Raw genomic sequence first — 18993 nt, 5'->3', positions numbered from 1 at the left:
TTATTATTTATTTTTTCAACGACAATTTAAAACGGATATTTTTGGAGGATTTATATTTACTTTTTTTATCTTTTTTATTTAGAAAAAATAAACAAATCTGAATTTATGGATAAAGAAAAACATTTAAGGATATTTATAAATGGATTCGTGTAGTCTATTGGCGGTAGACTTGCATACGAGACCTCCCTGTTTTTAAAATGTAGGATACATCGCGGATTTTTGTCGCATGAAATATATAAATATACGAAGCGAAGATCGTGAAAGTTCTATTACTGAATAATTTAGTGTGTGTAANATAATAATAATATGATAGATGATAATCTACTAGATAGAGGTAATATGAAGAGTGAAAGATCTCATTCGATTCTCTCGATATGATACATATCCGATAATATTCTCTCGATGGAAATATCACCAATAATATTCTTAAAAAAGAGATTTTCGATTCCGCTGCACGTCACTGATCTTAAACACGGGATCAACAGCAATAAACGACCGAAACGTGTAGGCTGTCTGGGATACTTCTGGCGTATGTAATCCCCTAATATGCATTGTGCTTGATCTTGTAGCATCTCCACCGGATGAACGTCACAAACTCCCACCGTTTCTAGTTACGAAAAACACGAGTTATAATTAAAACTTAATAAGTATTTATATAAAATCTCTCTGTGTGTGCGTGTGTGTGTTTTTTTTACCTGGTCTGAAGAGTACTACTGCTTTTAAACAACAGCATTCTGTACAGTCTGGTGATAGCTGTCGGAATCTTCTCAGTACTTCCTGAATGTAGTGACGATCCATGGGATGATTATCTTTACTCTCTTGGCTGTTCTTGGAGGTGGGTAACGTATTCAATAAATCAAGTGTCACCGAACACTGTGCCATGTTTAAAAGGAATAAATCTTTCCAACATTCTTCCAGTAGTGTCACCTACAATTAAATTTTTCGTCTATGAGATTTGTTGAATAATTGGTTTATTATTTACTTAATTAGTCCCTTTTTTACGTTTTAGAAAAGAAAATGAGAAGATGTGTCTGATTGGTTAAAAAATTTTTCAAATTAAAAAAAATATATAATTGGATTGGTAAATCAAATCTTTCGAGTAACGCCCCCTAAACAATTTCGTAATTTGCATATAAAATTATCGTATAACAGATTAATAACAGGAAATTACCTGATCACACTTGGATAATGTTTGAAAGGTAGGCAGACATTTGACCCAACGAACTACCATAAAAAGTAATCGCGCAGTAATTTCTTGTAACGATTCCCAATGGCCAACTCCTGCCGACAATGCCACGCCTCCGGTGATAACAGTCCTCCAATCAGAGATGTTAGGATATCCGTCTCTTCCTACGTACGGCGGAGTCAGCAAGGACGGACAGATGATTGGTGATGTATGAAAATTGACACGCCTACCGGAGTTCCACATGCTTTCTTGAGATTTTTCTGCATTGAGTAACATCTGCAAAAGACCCGGTGACGTGGACGATAATTCCTTGTAGATGACGTCAGAATTGGTAGCCGGATTCGAGGGGGATGTAGTGTCTTTGTTGAGAGCGAAGTGAAACGGGGTGACTAGTGTCGGTTTGTTTATCTCGTTCGGATCTTTCATCTTGGGCTTCCTCGGCCCACGTTCGTGTTGCACGGCTGCAATAAAAAAAGAAAGAAGAATTAAATAATCGTACATGTAATTTTTTTTCTAGTTGTTTAGAGATTTCATACCTTCCTTGTTCATGGAAGCTTCGAAACATTTCTTCAGTCTGCACGATCTGCATTGGTTTCGATGAGTTTTATCAACTGGGCACTTGCCCTTTAATTCTCCTTGAGCTTTACAAGTGTACACACGATTTCTATGGATGCTTCTCTTGAAAAAACCCGAACAGCCTAAATTAATAATTAAAAAAAATATATATATAGGCCTATATATAATTAAGTAAATAATTTATATGGCGAGACCAAGAAATGCTTTAATAAATAATAATAATAATAATAATAATAATAATAATAATAATAATGCAATAAAAATTACATATTTTTAAATCTAAAATACAAAAAAAAAAATTACACGATTAAATTGCATTATTACTTCGAAAACGATTTAATTTTTTAAACGTAATTAAGTTAAGAAAATGACATTTAATTACAATTTAAAATTCGATCAATTTCTGTAATATACAACATCAAAAGAAATTGATTACATTTTTATAAAAATGCATTTCTTTTTTTTCTTCTTAAAAATGTAATCAGTTTCTTAACAATGGAAAAGAAATAAAATAAAATAAAAAATTAATTAATTTCATTGCATTTTCTGCGGCTAAGAGGGAAAGCATACGTCCCGCATTAAGGGGCTTTAATTAAAAATTGCATTTAATTAAAATTAATGCGACTTTTTTTCTTTACAATTAACGCAGGTTTTGCATAATAATAATAATAATAATTGATCGTCGGTCGAGTTAGTTTCAATGGTGCATAAACTAATTTATAAACAATTTTAATTAATATAAAGTGTTGGATTAAGACGTGTGTGTGTCTGTGTGCAGACTTATTAACTGCACTTCATCACATTTAATTTAATTGAAATTACCATAAAAATGCTAATTTGCATTCGTTTTTTTTGTATGCGACTTAAGAAAAGTCGACTGAATAATACAGTCGACCCCTCTATAACACTGTTGATAATTCCGTTTTATATGAATTCCATGTTGTAGGAGTCACTTAGATTTTACAAATACGTGACTTACGTATTTGTAAAATTTAAGTGACTCGTACAACATGAAATTCATATAAAACGGAATTATCAACAGTGTTATAGAGGGGGTCGACTGTAATGTAAAAAATCGTGTTTTTCGAGCATAAAAATGATGCAGAAACGTAGTTTTTTTTAAATACACATTCGTCAGTATGTCTGCTCGTATATTTAGGCCTATATCTTTATTTTATTTCTTGAATTTTTAACTTTTCAGGATGATTGTAAGTGAGAAGTTATATAGGATGGGAAATGAGATTTTTGAAAGATTTTATCGATATTTTAAGCATTAAAAATACGTTTAAATGATTAATTTTGCCTTAGAATTAACTCAAATGTTATACATTTTTATCAATTTAGCTTCATTGTAGGGATGATTGATGACATTCCTCTTAGTTCTCTGCTTGAAGAGTGATGCGTATCATCACTTAACGGCAGTTGTATGCCTTTTGATTATTTATCAGATAAATTGTATTATTTGCATAATTTAATAATTAACCAATCAAAAATTACATTTTATTTCGCGTAACGCATATATTTTGCCCATTTTTATGCCCTAGGACATTCAAAAAGCATGGAATATGTAGTTTTAACTTATCAGCAAGTAGATCGCGAACTCCCAATTGATCCGTTCTTATTTTCTAGAAGCAACGCTAAAACGGGGTTATTCAATTAATTAACGCCTTTTTTTAATATTTTAAAAAATAAATTAGCATTAGAAAGTGCACTACATCGCGAGGCGATGCGATATGACGAAGTCGCGATATAGCGTTAAAATCGTTAAATAGAGGTTCTACACGACAATTCTCTTCTAAATTCGTTATTCGCATAAAAAAATCGTTAAATAGAGGACTTATGTATCGATCGAAATCGTTATATGGAAATGGAAGAAGTATTTACAGTAAAGTACATTGGTATTCGTTATATAGAAGTTTATTACAGTCTTTTAAGCATAATTTCGTTATATCAAAGTTTATTATAATATATAAATCCTATATTCGCTATATAGAAGCATATTACATTCTATAGTAATTAGTTTCGGTATATAAAGTACATTACATTATGAGTTATGAGAAATTCACTACAAAGAGGTTTAGTAAGCTTATAGTCTAATAAAGTTAGATTCGTTATAAAGAAGTTCATTATAGCAATAGGAATTAAATAACATTGAGATTTATAAAATTCAAAATTCTACATAACGTACACCGTAATATTCCTCAATATAACGCATTTAATTTTCTACACGCTATAATAAACTTCGATATAACGAATTTAATATCTGTAGATCGTAATGCACTTCAGCATAACGATTTAAACCTGTGTAAGCTATAATAAAATTCGTTATTACGAATACGCAACTTGTATATATATTATAATGCACTTCTATATAACGAATTAAGCTTTAGATTCATTATACAGAGGTATTTTATAAACTACAGATATTATATTCGTTATATAGAAGTGCATTATAGTCAATTCCGTTACGTAAGAGTACGTTATAATCTATAGGAGTAATAGCTTCTATTAAACCTCTATATAACGAATATATCATTTAAATTCGGTATATAAAAGTATATTAGTATGTAAATAAGTTAAAATTTATTATATAGAAGTTTATGTTATATACAAGTATATTACAATTGAAATAGATTAAATTCGTTATATAGAAGTTCTGAATGCTATACAGAGGTTCGTAATGGACTTAAAATTTAATTCGTTATATAGAAAAACCATTAAATTGTATAGAAATTTAATTATTTTACGCAGAAGTTTTCTGTAATTTATAGAAGTTCGCTCATTCGTTATATAGGGGTTCGATTAATTAACATATTCGCGCTTGAATGCGTAACACTTCATTTACATTTAATTGTTAAGACACCCGTTAAAAAGGAAAGATTAATTTAACGTAAGTTTAGGGCCTTAGAATATATTGCGTTATATCGAGGGACAATATAGTGTAAGCGGGATTTGTAAATAAAGTATGTTTGAGCTTTTTTCAAGCAGCTAAGCTGATTCTTGCTTCTATAAAATGCTTCTTGTCACTCGTAAAGTGTGTTTTAGCCTCTATAAAACACTGTCTTGACCTCTATAAAGCGCTTCTTAGCTCTCTTAAAGCTCTTATTGATATCTATAACACTTATTGACTCTCATATAACGTTTCTTGGCCACTATAAAGCATATCTCGAGCCTTATAAGACTATTCTTGACTTCAATAAAGCGTTGTTTGTTCCTCGTAAAGCGTGATTAAACCCCTGTAAAGCGTTTCTCGATCATTGTCTTCTTATTATCATAGGTCTCTTCTTGACCTCCATAAAGCGTTTTTCGATCCTCATTTAGTTCTTTTTATCCTGTATAATAGACTTTCATAAAACTATTCTTGCTTCCTATAGAGAGCTTGACCCTATAATAACGTTTCTTGACCCCTAAAAAGCGTTTCTCGCCATTCACAAAGCATTTACATCGGCATAAAAGTAATGTTAAATGTATGCAAATTCGCATAAAATTCGCGAAATTTCGCAAGTATTCCGCATCAGAATAGTGCCTTGAGATATTGTCGATCAGTTTCAGGCCCAACACGCGATCAATCAGGCTAAAAAATGGGCCTTTTAATGAGGTTTTACGAGCAAGTAATTTCGTACAGGCGTACTTTAACGTATCTAACGTATGATACCCTTTAGGCCTACATAATTAATGGCTTACTACAGGCTGTTACTAGGCCTACACAGGCTATTACCTAGCCTATTGGCATGTTTACAGCCTTATTATCCGGCAAATTATAGCCTGAATTAGCCTACTTCTAGAAGGATAAGATGGAGCAAGATGCTTAAATTTACGTATGCAGCATCACTACAGAGCAAGAACAATTTTCTATATAATTAATTGACCCAGAAATCTATAATAAGCTTCTCTACCTCTGTATAGAGTTACTTTTAACTTCTATATAGCGCCTATTTATTAATTATTCAAGTCTGAACTTAAAGTAGATAGAAGAATTGGATGCTACTCACGATGTTAGAAGATGCGGATATGAAGCATAAATTAAGCATCTCACCTCGATTTAATTGCATTAAATACTTAATATACTTAAACTTAAACATAATTTAATGCGTAATGAGCATAAATTAAGCATTTTTATGCGTTTAAATTCGTTAAATTGATGCTAATGTAAGCATGACTACGATGCTTCTGAGTGTGGAAATTGGGATGCGGAAACGAATATGAGCATCTGTCTGTGAATTACTGAGTAAAAATCACGTAAAATCATTCAAATTTGAACATTTAATGTGTTAAAAACCCATTAAATTGATAAAATGTGAACGTTTAATGTGTTAAATGTGATTTATTCGCATGTGAAAGCGTGGATCCAGAGTATAAATCTAGCATCGCACGCTGGTGGAATGAGTTAGAAAGTAGCTTGTTTCTTTGAAAGAAATGTTAAATATCTAATTTATATCTATGTAAATTAACAGAAAATCAAGCTATTTACCATAATTTAAGAAATTTAAACCCATATTTATGGTAGAAAATACATAAAATAAGACAGAAAAGTGGAATCATGAAATAGCTTGAGTATAATCTCATCGTAAGGCTATACGAGTATAAAAAAATGCTAAATATCTTACAGATAAAGCTAAATATATCGATTATATTTATGTAATTTAATAAAATAAAGATTTTTTAATTAAAATTTAAGAGGTTTCGAGCTATAGAAGAGAGTAGAAGGTTTGTAAAACAGGAGCCACAGCATGCACATAATCGCAAGGCTACACGACTAAGAAAAAAGCCAAATAATTTACAGAGAAAGCTAAATATCTTAATTATATTCATTTAAATTTGTGAAAAACAAGATAAGTATTAAAATTTAAGAGGTTTCGAGTCATAGAAAAGGGTAAAAACCTCACAAAACAGGTTAGAAAAGAGGAATCATAACATGTACATAATCGGATCTTACTGCTACATGACTGAGGAAAATGCTAAATATCTTACATATAATGCTAAGTATAAACTTTATACATATGCAAATTAGCAAAAGACAGGTTATTTATTAAAATTTAAACGATTTCGAGCCGTAGAAGAGGTTAGAAAACAGAGAAAACAGGTATATAAAACCGTAAAACTCACCGTCACAACTGTAAATTCCGTAATGTTTTCCAGAGCTTCTATCACCGCAGACTCTACAAGGTATATCAAGTAACCTATCACCTGTAAAAAGATTAAAAAAAAAAGAAAGAAAGGATAAAATTCTATTATCGTTAGAGGATAATATCACTCTAGAATTAATTCAAACATTTAAAATTGCCATTTAGATAAAGTCTAGAAATCATTAGACACGCGAACGTACTCAAATTCAATGGGACATTAGCGTGTGGATAACAAAAGAGTAGTCCTTTTCTAACTAAATTATCGATTAAAGACCCCATATAATATGTTGAAACTTACGTTTTTCCATTAATTCTTATGGTAAATGCGTTGTGGGATGCGTGAGACAGATAAGATAGATAGAATTTGTATATATTTTTTTAAAATAGTTTGGTTTTTTTTAAGGCTGGATCAGCATCTTCTCCATGATGATGACTTACCTGGATGTTGTAAACTCCAACGAACAAGTGGATGCAGGGGGAGACTTGTTCGACTTTTATGCTCAGGTAGGAATTAAATAGTTTGGGAACGTTGGCAGATGTCGGCACACTCATGCGCAGTCGAGGAAGAGGATGCACGTGACGGATCGGATCCGAAAGAGGAGAGATAAGGAGCACGGAGATGAGGATGCTTTACTTTTCTCTTATGGGGGGATTATCTTACGTGGAATTGTTTACGCTTTTAAAAAGTTAAAAAATTAAGACGGATTCGTTTCTAAATTGTCTGTTAATTTCGGGAAATTTCGTTTACATTACGTTGGTTTTTAAAAAAGTTAAATTCCTCTTTCTCACGACTTTTACATTCTAATTAACAACTTTTGGTCGGAGTTTTTGACGTTTCTAATCGATTTTAATGGCCCTTAATGAGTTTATTTAGACGGGGATAAGTCTAATTTTTGTTTGTAATCGATGTTTATGAACGTTTTAAGGTTAATCTTATAGATTTAATGATATTTTACGAGTGGGGAGGATGAGCTACTTCGAGCGGGTTTTCAGACGTTTGAAGCGATTTAAAAACATTTCTAACGGTTTAAACAAATAAAATACACGTTTATTTACTAAAATTTAATTTAATTAACCTAAATTAATTAGAATTAAACTTAATTTTCGATGTTAAATTAACTAAACTCGCACGACTTTCCTGTTAAATCAGATGAACCAAAAAAAAAGCTCAATTTTTCACTTTATAGCTTTGAAATTACACTTAAGAAGATTAAATACGCGTAAATAACCATCGATACTACCACAAAACACAATTAACTTTACGAATCGCTGGGAAATTTACGTATAACGAGCCGAGATAAGAACGTCACCGACAGACACCCAGACGGATCTATGCTATAAATCTCTCTCTAAAATAAAAAGGAGCAATTTACGACTTAAAAGATAACGATGTAGAAACATGATTTATCGCTAAAATATCCGAAATTTCCGTAAAAAACTGTGGATATTTCATAAAATCTCTCCAAATATCTTAAAATTAAACGGATAAACGAGATATTACGAGTACTAAACAAGTATCAGCTGCTGTAATTGGTCAATAGGCAGCTGTGGCTAGTAAATTTAGGAGCAGTTTGCATGTATTCGAGTCGTAAAGGGGTAGAGAAGAAGAAGAAGAAGAGGAGAAGAGAGAGAGAGAGAGAGAGAGAGAGGAGATGCTCCATTCTTTGTCAACACGAAAGCTCGAGTTTAATTAAACAGAAGGGATATATATATACATTTATACTTTTGCTGATTGACAATAATATGTCTCCTCTTCTATTAAGGTAGTTAACTAAGTAATGATAGCAGAACATGAGAAGGGAAGCACTTAAAAGTTTTACACTCAAATTACATCATTAGAAAAAGAAGATAAAGATAAGAGAAAGAGAGGAAAGAGAGAGAGAGAGAGAGAGGAAGGAGCATGCAGCATCATCAATCAATTCCTCATTTGTAGTTGGATATGAAAATAAAAAAAAAAACCAAGATACTTAATAATCTTGATTGGGAACTATTAATGTTGTTGCTGTAGTAGTATTGGTAATTGTTGTAGCGTGTTCTCTTTCTCTTTGACAAATCGAATTCATAATTAAATCGTTGCAAACTTCTTGGTATAAATGGGTTCCTCGCTACCAAAAAAGAAAAAAAATCGTCATCTTTAATCTCTATTCATGTAAATTATAGCCAGGATGAGTTATTTTTGGTGTCTTCTCATCCGCATCACTGGGATGCTGGAGAGTTGCATCACTGGTTGCTGCAAGTTAGCATCTTTTTTTTCGTAATAAAATGGTGTTTATGTTGCCAAAATTGATGGTTTAGGTAGATTTTTTGGTGTAGAAAGCCTTACTTTTGGTGTAGAAAGCTTTACTTTTGGTGTAGAAAGCTTTACTTTTGATGTAGAAAGCTTGTTCTATCTTAAGTTTCTCTCATCAGATGAGTAGCATCATCACTGATTGCAGGTTATTTAGCACTCTTTATCATCATAACATGAGTAAAATTGGTGATTTTGACAGCTTTCTTAGTCTAAAAAGCTTGAACTTTGACACCTCTGGTCATAAGATGTTAAGTGGAATCACTGGTTGCTGCCATTAATCATCATTTCTCGTGCTATTTATGTTAATAAAATAATACTTTTAGCCTAAAAAGCTTAAGATTTTTTAATGTAGAATGCTTGTCCTATGTGATATCTCACAGTTTCTCACATCAGATGTTAATTAAGTAGCATCACTAGAGCTGTTTAGTCAGCATCTTTTACGATCAAAGATGCCAACTGTAATAACAACCAGTGATGCTAATCGATGTAAATAATGCTTAAGAAGTAGTTTAGACTGTATTTTTAGTGTAAAAGGCTTTAATTTTTGATTTAGAAAGCTTGTTTTATAAGAGATCTTGCAGTTTCTATCATCAGATGCTGATTGAATAACATCAACGATTGCTATGTAGCATCTTTTATCAGGATACTAATCATACTAAATTAGTTTCTAATAAGTAATTAAAGCAATTTTTTTGTTAGTTTTTGGTCTGAAAAAGCTAAAAATATACTAATATTTCAGTTTCGAATCATATTTTACGAGTGATATCGCACTTTCTCTTATTAAACTAAGGGAAAACCGAACTTAAACAGTGAAGATCTGTAATAAAAGTCGAACTTTACCTTTAAAATTGTGAATTTTCGTAAAAATCTCTTACAAAATACAAAATTTAGATAATAAAAAGTGAAGTTTTAAAACGAAATACACAAATTTTAAACCACACAACCTCAATTTAACGCTATAAATATCAAAATAAAGATTTTAAAGTGCAAAAAACACCCCAATTTAACGGTCTGAAGCTCCAAATAAAATCATTATAAATGATTTAACAATTAAAACCTGAAAGTAGAAATTTTAAACCATATAAACGTCAATTTAACGGTATAAAAGCGCCGAATGAAAGCATTTTAAACTAAAACCTCAATTTAACGAATTAAATCTCTAAACGAAAGCACTTTAAACCATCAAAACCCGCATTTAACGACCAAAATCACCAAATAAGAGCATTTTAAACTACGAAAAACCTCAATTTAACGACTTAAATCTTTAAACAAAAGCAATTTAAACCATCAAAACCCGCATTCAACGACCAAAATCACCAAATAAGAGCATTTTAAACTACAAAAAACCCCAATTTAACGATCCAAAACCTTAAAAAATCTACCAAAAAAAAAAAAACTGGAATCAAACAACAATATTTTCCTAAACATCCCATAGGAAAGCGTTAACAACTTCATCATTTCCGTCCCAGGGAATCGGTAAAGGGGACAAACCTTAATCAATTGTGACGAAATATCGAGTAAACAATACAAAAATCTAACTTAATTTAAATGAAACGTGGAAACGGCAACAGTAAAACGTATGGAAAGTTGCCTAACACCAGGCAGGTGTGTGTGTGTGGTTTCCCCCCTTCGAACGTCTGCCATTTTTTTACTCCCCCCTTCCTTAGTTGCGTGTTCACGTGTACACCCGGTTACCAATAATGTTGTTTTAGCTAAAGGACGGAGTGTACAACTGAATCACTTACCATTATTTTCGGTACAGACGTCAAGAAAGAGAAAATTAATGTATTTCTGTTAGGGGGTTTCCTCTGTTGTTTAGACACGTGAGAATACAAAACCTGTTCTCCTTGACCTGTACACATTAATTATAATATCACGTACGGTTTGGAAGTTACCTAAAAATGGCGTCGGAGGGGGTTAAAGACGTCATCAATCCTTTGTTTTTTTTTTTTTTTATTATTATTCCTTTCTTTCTTCCGTTTGTTTCCGTGCTTTCGTGATGATTTATGCTCTTTTAATTCCGTTCTTGTTGACTGTTTCTTGTTTTTTTCGGCATCCAAAACTGCCCAATTTTGGGTGGAATCTCTCGTGTATTCCAGGGACGAAGTTGCCGAATTTAACTGTTAAAACGTATATTTTCTGATAGAATCTTGTGTTTTTTTGGGTTAAAACTGCCAAATTTAATTGATTAAATGTAAATTTTGTTTATCTGAAGGGCAGAATTGTCAAATTTGACTGGTTAAATGTGTATTTTATGGTAGCATCTTGCGTATTTGCAAGACGAAGTTGTCGAATTTAACTGTTAAAACGTATATTTTCTGATAGAATCTTGTGTTTTTTTTTGTTTTTGGGTTAAAATTTCCAAATTTAAGTGATTAAACGTAAACTTGTTTGGTAGAATCGTGTGTATTCGAGGGTCAAAATTTCAGAATTTAACTGTTTAAATGTATATTTTCCGATAGAATCGATTCGGGAGTGATGCAGCAATTTATGACGAGAAGTTATGGATTTATTGTTAAAAATTACGCCGAAATTTTATAATTTTGATGCGGATAAGCAAGAAAATATATTGTTTTATTGGTAAATTTTATCCTTTTATATACTTTGTTTATATAAATTGTTCTAAATTACGAAGGAATCGGCTATATCAATACAAATTTAATGAAGAAAAACACCCGTTTTTGAAGATTTTAAGCGTGTTAAACTGTTTAAAACATAGAAATATCGAGAAATTATTAGATAAAGAAGCTAAAATTAACTCATTATATAATAAAAATATAATAATTTAATATTTTTCAACGTTAATTCTTACCGTAGGACGATTTCATTCGACATTACGAGATAAAAATGCATAAAATTCGTGAAAAAAAGTTAAATTTTGTATTCTTAATGGCTCATTATACTTATTTTCTATACAAAAAAACATAATTTTGTTAAGAATTCTGAGTTTTAATCGCAATTTTAACAATTCACTCCATTAAAGTAGACAAATCAACGTTAATAAATGGAGATGACATAACAGATTCCTCCCTGATTTTGACCCCAATAAAATTAAAAATAAATCAAAAATCTGTGTTAGAAAGGTAAAAATACATCTCAGAATTCATTTATCTTATCAAAATATCTAAATTAATGGTAAATAATTTAAATTTTCCAACCTTAAAAACCTGCAAGAGGAATCGACGTTAATGAATGTCTACCATTCCTCCCTGATTTTGACCCCAATAAAATTAAAAATAAATAAAAAATCTGTGTTAGAAAGGTAAAAATACATCTCAGAATTCATTTATCTTATCAAAATATCTAAATTAATGGTAAATAATTAAAATTTTCCACCATTTTCCCGACCCTTAGAAATCCGGATTTTTCTTGTATGAAGAAGACTTTAGCTTACGTATAGCAACACCAATTGGTACTGGAGCCATATTCAAAGAGGCAAAAGATAAATCGTTGCAAGATTTATTCTCACGTACCGTAACCGTAAGCTAACGGTTACATAACACGTGAGAGAGTGGACAGATGACGCCATAGCAGTTTAATTATTCGAGCAGCACTTGGTTGATCATCTCCAGCGCTTCATTTATGGAAGCGGTAATGGGGAGGAAAGAAAGATGAGAATTCCCATTGGTGATTAATACATTTTACTCTCCTGTATGTACATCTCGTCTCTCTCTCTCTTTCCTCATCTTCTTTATCTTCTCCTTTTTTCCTCCCCCTCTCCAAACTTTTGTCCCCCTTTAAAAGAGGGGACATCATTACATAATTAACGATTGTCACTATTTGTCATAAGCTGACGTAAAATGAAAATTTTAATTTATTTTAGTTAATATTTTCCCGATATTTTTCCCTTTTCGAAAATCTAATTGCAAAACTGCTCTTTTGCCCCTGTAAATTTCTTTTCTCCTGATGAACCGATGTCGTGTGGTGAAGCGGCGATGCCGGAGTTGTAGCCTTTAATCTTCGGTTTTATATTAAAAAAAACCCGAATTCTTCGATTATTTCATTCAAATATTAAATTTTAATATAATATAAAGCGTTTTAAATAATAAATAAACTTTATTTTTACTTTAAAATGTATATTGACATATGTAAAAGTCGCTGTTTAATATGCTTTAGGTAGGATCATCCTATGTCTGGAAGATTAAATCGAATGTAATTTATTACTGTATTTTAATTTTGTATGAATTAACTTCTTATTTAATAAATAAAGTCAATTAATAATTAAAAATTATACATTTAAAACCGAAACAAACTAGCTTTTCCCCCCCTGTAAAGTACGTTTTCCCTCATGGAGAAATGTCGTGCAGTGAAGTAGCATTGTATCGTTTGATCTTCGTTTTTGATGTATTTTACTAAATATTTTCGAGTAATTTTACTTTAAAATTACATTTAACCCTTTTATTAAGTATCTTATTTAATTATTAAGCGTGTTTTTATGAATTTAAATATAAAATTAACTCTTATTTAAAACGTTTAACACGAGCATCTTACGTCTGGATAAACGATTTGAATGATTAATTATAGAAATCCTAAGCAAAATATGTGCATAAAGGCATTAAAATAGAAGATTTTATGCACAAAACAGGCAATATAGTGCGTCAGAAACTCAAAAAATAATCGATATTATCGGATAATTATAATGTTGAACGGCATATAACCGAGTGACAATTAAGCTAGAAAGTTAAGAAAACCATAAATTAACATTTAAATTAGCATAAAAGTTAATGTAAATTAACAAAATTAGCCTCAACAGAAAGACGAGTGATAAGATATTTGATCGTAGACACATTAAAATAGCATCTCCTCCACAGCATCCTCATCAGCATTCTCTCATTCGCTCTTGTTTATCACTTATAATCATAAGTGAGAGCAAGAGAAGCATAAATTAGCATAAGAGGTAAGAATTTAAATTAGCATTAAAGATAAGATAATTAAATTAGCTTCAATAGAAGTTAATTAACCAACTTTCTCTATTACCCGCAGCATCCTCACCAACATCCTCACATTTCCTCTTAATTATCACTTATAACAAACAGCATAAAATATAATAATTAAACACGAATTAGCATTTAAATTATCGTAAAAGGAAGATAAGAAAAGATATTAACCGCAGCATCCTCATCTTTACATTTACTCTCGTTTATCACCGTACAAAATTAAATAAATTAAGTGATAATTAAGGAAGATAATCAAGAAAGGAAAGCCATAAAAGTAAAAGAAGCATCAGAAGAAGAAAAAAAAAGACAGTTGTAGAACACACAGACAAGTCTAAATATCCAATCATGTTTGCTATTGAGTCATGACCTGGCTGCAGTTTTGGAACAGATGGCTCCAGTCTCCTCGGACTTTACCTGCCCACTCTATACATCACCTATAGAGGCATGCTACAATTCCCACAACCCTGTAGAGGGGTAGTAAAGCGGGCTTATGTCATCTAGTCACGGTAGCTGGCCATCAAGCATCCACAATAACGACGAATTCTGGGAATTCCACTGTCTATGGACAGATTCCCGAAAAAAAAACACAAAAAGAAAAAAAAAAGAGCACAACCATCGCTTCTAGACCCCGATTTACACGTTCATACATTGTCTTTTTATCTTTGTTTTCTTCTTTTTTTTCCTCCCTGCCCTCCTCCTCCTCCTCCTCTTTATCCTTTGCTCTTGCTCTTCCTCCTTCTTATAGGTCAGGTCCAACTTTAGATCAATCTCTTTTTCTTGCTTGAGATGTTTTCTCCACTGATAAAGAAGATTCTCTTCGATGATGATGCAATTAGTCAAAAATTCTCGTGTTTATTTTTAAGTGTTTTCAATTGTATGTTTGTCTTTTTTTTTCCTTGCTTCTTATCGGAAATTTAGGACGAAGAAAAATGAACACGCGGATGAATTCTGTTCTCTTCCTCCTCCTCCTCCTTTTCCTCCTCTTCTAGAAGTCGATACGTTAATAAAAATCTTTTCATTTCTATCGTGTTTCTCATTGATAACTTAAGTAAATTTGGATGATGATCGATCAAATTTTAGATGATTAAATTCCAATTTTTGGAGGAAATTCTGATGCTTATCGCTCCATCAACCTCACTTAATTTAAGTCGAAATGCTGATGATGCTGATATAAGCTTAATTACAGAAGATTATCATCCGGATTTTCTCGAAAATTCAAATTCATCCGCATCTTCTTTATTGTCGAGGAGATTCAATCTGGGATACTGATGATGAGGATAAATGTATAATAATAATAATAATTAGCAAAAGTTTTAATGATCATCATCTAGATTTCCTCTCAAATTTGGATGATTATCTGCATCTTCTTTATTATTGACGAGACTTATTCTGGTAGGCTGATGATGCTAATAAAAACATAACTTTATACATCATTAGATGATAATGATGAGTTAGATTGGATTTTGAACACTAATTTGGTTTTAATTTACATGATCATTATCCAAATTTAAGAACAGTTTTGGATGATAATTTACCATATTTAATCCATCCCATTATCAGCATCACGAATTAAATTTACTGATGTAAATGATGCGGATTTTCCTTCGAGAAATCTAATATTTAAACGAGTTTTTCTGAAAAAGGCTAACTTGTAAAAAAAAAATTAATTAAAAATAGTTGTTACTGTAGTAGTAGTGTATTCATACTGTATACTATTGATACAGTAACAATTATTGTAACTATAAGACCTGTGCGGGATACCTGCAAGACTCGTACTGGATGCCTGCAGGAAACGTGCTTGACACCTACAAGACTCTTGCTGCTGCTGCTGGAAATGTGCTGGATGCCTACAAGATCGTGATGGATGCTTGCAAGATCTGTTCTGGATGCTTGCATGAAATGTCCTGGATGCTTGCATGAAATGTCCTGGATGCTTGAAAGATCTGGTCTGGATGCTTGCATGAGATGTCCTGGATGCTTGCATGAGATGTGCTGGATGCTTGCGTAGGATGTTCTGGATGTCTACATTTAAAGTAGTTTCTACAGTAGATATAAGCATATAATTATTATAAAAGAACAAAATCTGTGTTATAATAATTATATGCTTATTTCTGCTGTTTTTTGTTACTATAACAGTAAGTGAGCTCACTCTTTATTTGTTACTACAGCATAAAATGCCAGTACCTTAACTTTAACTCTGTTACTGCAACTGTACGTACTGAAGATTCAAATGATAGAAAATTAACGAGTTGTCTGTAAGTTAAATTACACACTACACCATGTGCTACTACAATAAGATCCTGGTGATACTTTACCGTAACAGTAACTTAACCCATAATTCTGTTTGCTAAATTAGCAGCATGCACTTACAGAATTAAAAAAAATTCAAGTTAAAGCAGATATTACGTGCAACTATAGTAACAAAACACTAAAGATGCAGCCATAGTAACAAAGCACCATATTACAGTAACGTAATTTTTTCACGTTACTGTTCTATAAGGCTCATATTATAATAAAATTGATTCTATAAAGTTTAATTTGAATTTTTCCTTAAAAAGAAAAGAATTTGAAAAATTTTTATTAAAAACTCTTCAAATTTGCTTAAAGAAAACAAAAAAAAGTCACATTTATTAAGCTTAAACACTAATCGTGCCACGTATCAACGATAACACTCATGGTAACTTCACCATGAATTTATGATAAGAAACACGTGATAGGAAGTAAGGAGAATAAGAAAACACTTAGAAAAGAGTAAAACAATTTATTAGCAACCCGTATCACACATGAAAACATCGAAAGTCTATCATTTACTCCGCATCCTCCTCTCTTCTACCCCACCTCCTCTTCATCCTCCTACTCCGGAAGAACCTAAAAGTGCGTGATTTTAACTCAGACTCTTTTTTTTCTCCCTCCCTATAACGAAAAGGGGGGCAACCAAAGAGGGAAGGGGGTCGAATAGACAAATTTCCATTCCATATATTTCCCTTCTAATCCAAAGAGGACGAAATTTTCTTGCGTGCGACCGTATAAAAGAATACGTAGAAAAGAAGAAGAAGAAGAGAAAAGGGGAAAAATATTTTTCGGTAGAGTGTTTTAATGTTTGAAAGGGTCCATCTGTTCGCGGTAGTTCCCACAGGGGATCAATAGTTGATTAAATATGACTAGGAAACGGTAGCTTCGACTGTAAGCGAAGTAGCATTGTATCGTTTGATCTTCGTTTTTGATGTATTTTACTAAATATTTTCGAGTAATTTTACTTTAAAATTACATTTAACCCTTTTATTAAGTATCTTATTTAATTATTAAGCGTGTTTTTATGAATTTAAATATAAAATTAACTCTTATTTAAAACGTTTAACACGAGCATCTTACGTCTGGATAAACGATTTGAATGATTAANGGTAGAGTGTTTTAATGTTTGAAAGGGTCCATCTGTTCGCGGTAGTTCCCACAGGGGATCAATAGTTGATTAAATATGACTAGGAAACGGTAGCTTCGACTGTAAGCAGCTGTCGTGATGTTAACAGCTGCAAAACGTTCGGTTTGCATACTTTAAAAGGGGACGAGATGTAAAAAGGATGAGGTAAAGATCGAAATTTCCGTTTGGATAATGACGTTTGAAGCGCTTTTTTCTCCCCTACTTTTTCTTTTTTCTTCCCCCTCTAATGTATAATGACGACTCTATAATGGAGATAGTAATGAGCTATACGTTTCTATTAAGACGCCATTTGCGATCTATATTAAGTCCCTCCTTTTACTTTCTTATGTTTTATTGGTGTTGAAGGCATGGACACACTCTTGTTCTTTTTTTTTTCTAAACACAACGTTCATTTACTCCTCTTCCTCCTCCATCTGCGAGCTGTAAATGAGATTTTTATATATAATCCGTCTTATCCAATGATGCTCTTGTTTTCCAATTGAGCATCTTAACAAATTATTTTACTTATCTATAATATTTGGCTATGTAAAAATCTCATTTAATCTTCATCTTCCTCCTCCTTCTCCTCCTACTCCAGCATCCGGAAGCTGTAAATGAAATTTTTATATTTATCAAATGATGCTCTTGTTTTTCAGTTAAACATCCTAAATTGTTTTACTTATCTATAATATTATTCTATAGAAAAATGTCATTTAACCTTCCTCCTTTTTCTTCTCCTTCTCTGCATCCGGAAGATGTAAATGATACTCTTGTTTTTCAATTGTAAAAGCCTTAATAAGTTATCATCCTTTATTTGAAATTATCCAGAATGATTTTTATATAAAAAACAAATGTTAATTTCAAAATACAACATTCATTTACTCCTCTTCCTCCTCTTCTTGACGGAGGAGGAAGAGGAAGAGGAGTCAATTGAAGCTGTATATGGGCTTTATATACTCCTCCTCATCCTATAATGCTGTTATGCTTATAATTGAACATCTTAACTAATTATCATCGTTGTCTAGAATATTTTCAATGTTATTTTATATAAAAATGATTATTATTGACGAGACTTATTCTGGTAGGCTGATGATGCTAATAAAAACATAACTTTATACATCATTAGATGATAATGATGAGTTAGATTGGATTTTGAACACTAATTTGGTTTTAATTTACATGATCATTATCCAAATTTAAGAACAGTTTTGGATGATAATTTACCATATTTAATCCATCCCATTATCAGCATCACGAATTAAATTTACTGATGTAAATGATGCGGATTTTCCTTCGAGAAATCTAATATTTAAACGAGTTTTTCTGAAAAAGGCTAACTTGTAAAAAAAAATTAANCAAATCTATTTTTTATAGAAAATTCACTATTTTTATTGTACTTTTATAAAGGGAAACCTGATGGCATTTCTGAAGAAAAGTAACATTTTTTTTTTCTTTTGTAT

The 18993-nt window shown here is 31.7% G+C and overlaps 1 protein-coding gene across 1 annotated transcript; it reads right to left on the bottom strand.

The window, feature by feature from the left end:
• Positions 1-330: 330 nt before the first annotated feature.
• Positions 331-7322, bottom strand: LOC111637939 (nuclear receptor subfamily 2 group E member 1-like). The gene is made up of 6 exons (XM_023383550.1): positions 7187-7322; positions 6869-6949; positions 1723-1884; positions 1172-1647; positions 696-927; positions 331-607 (listed from the first exon to the last, which is right to left on the bottom strand). Exons 1-6 carry the CDS (start codon positions 7194-7196, stop codon positions 357-359), a joined length of 1212 nt encoding a protein of 403 aa, XP_023239318.1. The 5' UTR covers positions 7197-7322; the 3' UTR covers positions 331-356.
• Positions 7323-18993: the final 11671 nt, after the last annotated feature.

Source organism: Centruroides sculpturatus, unplaced genomic scaffold (assembly GCF_000671375.1).
Source record: "Centruroides sculpturatus isolate CEXI.00-Female unplaced genomic scaffold, Cexi_2.0 scaffold142, whole genome shotgun sequence".
In the NCBI taxonomy this organism is placed as follows: domain Eukaryota; kingdom Metazoa; phylum Arthropoda; class Arachnida; order Scorpiones; family Buthidae; genus Centruroides; species Centruroides sculpturatus.
The sequence above is the reverse complement of the archived record's forward strand: the minus strand, read 5'-3'. Positions and strand labels throughout refer to the sequence as shown.

Excerpts from the sequence above, each read along its gene's own strand:
- LOC111637939 (XM_023383550.1), bottom strand. Across the intron at positions 1,648-1,722 it reads AGCTTCCATGAACAAGGAAG|CCGTGCAACACGAACGTGGG; the intron begins GTATGAAATCTC and ends TTTTTATTGCAG. Across the intron at positions 928-1,171 it reads CATTATCCAAGTGTGATCAG|GTGACACTACTGGAAGAATG; the intron begins GTAATTTCCTGT and ends ATTTAATTGTAG.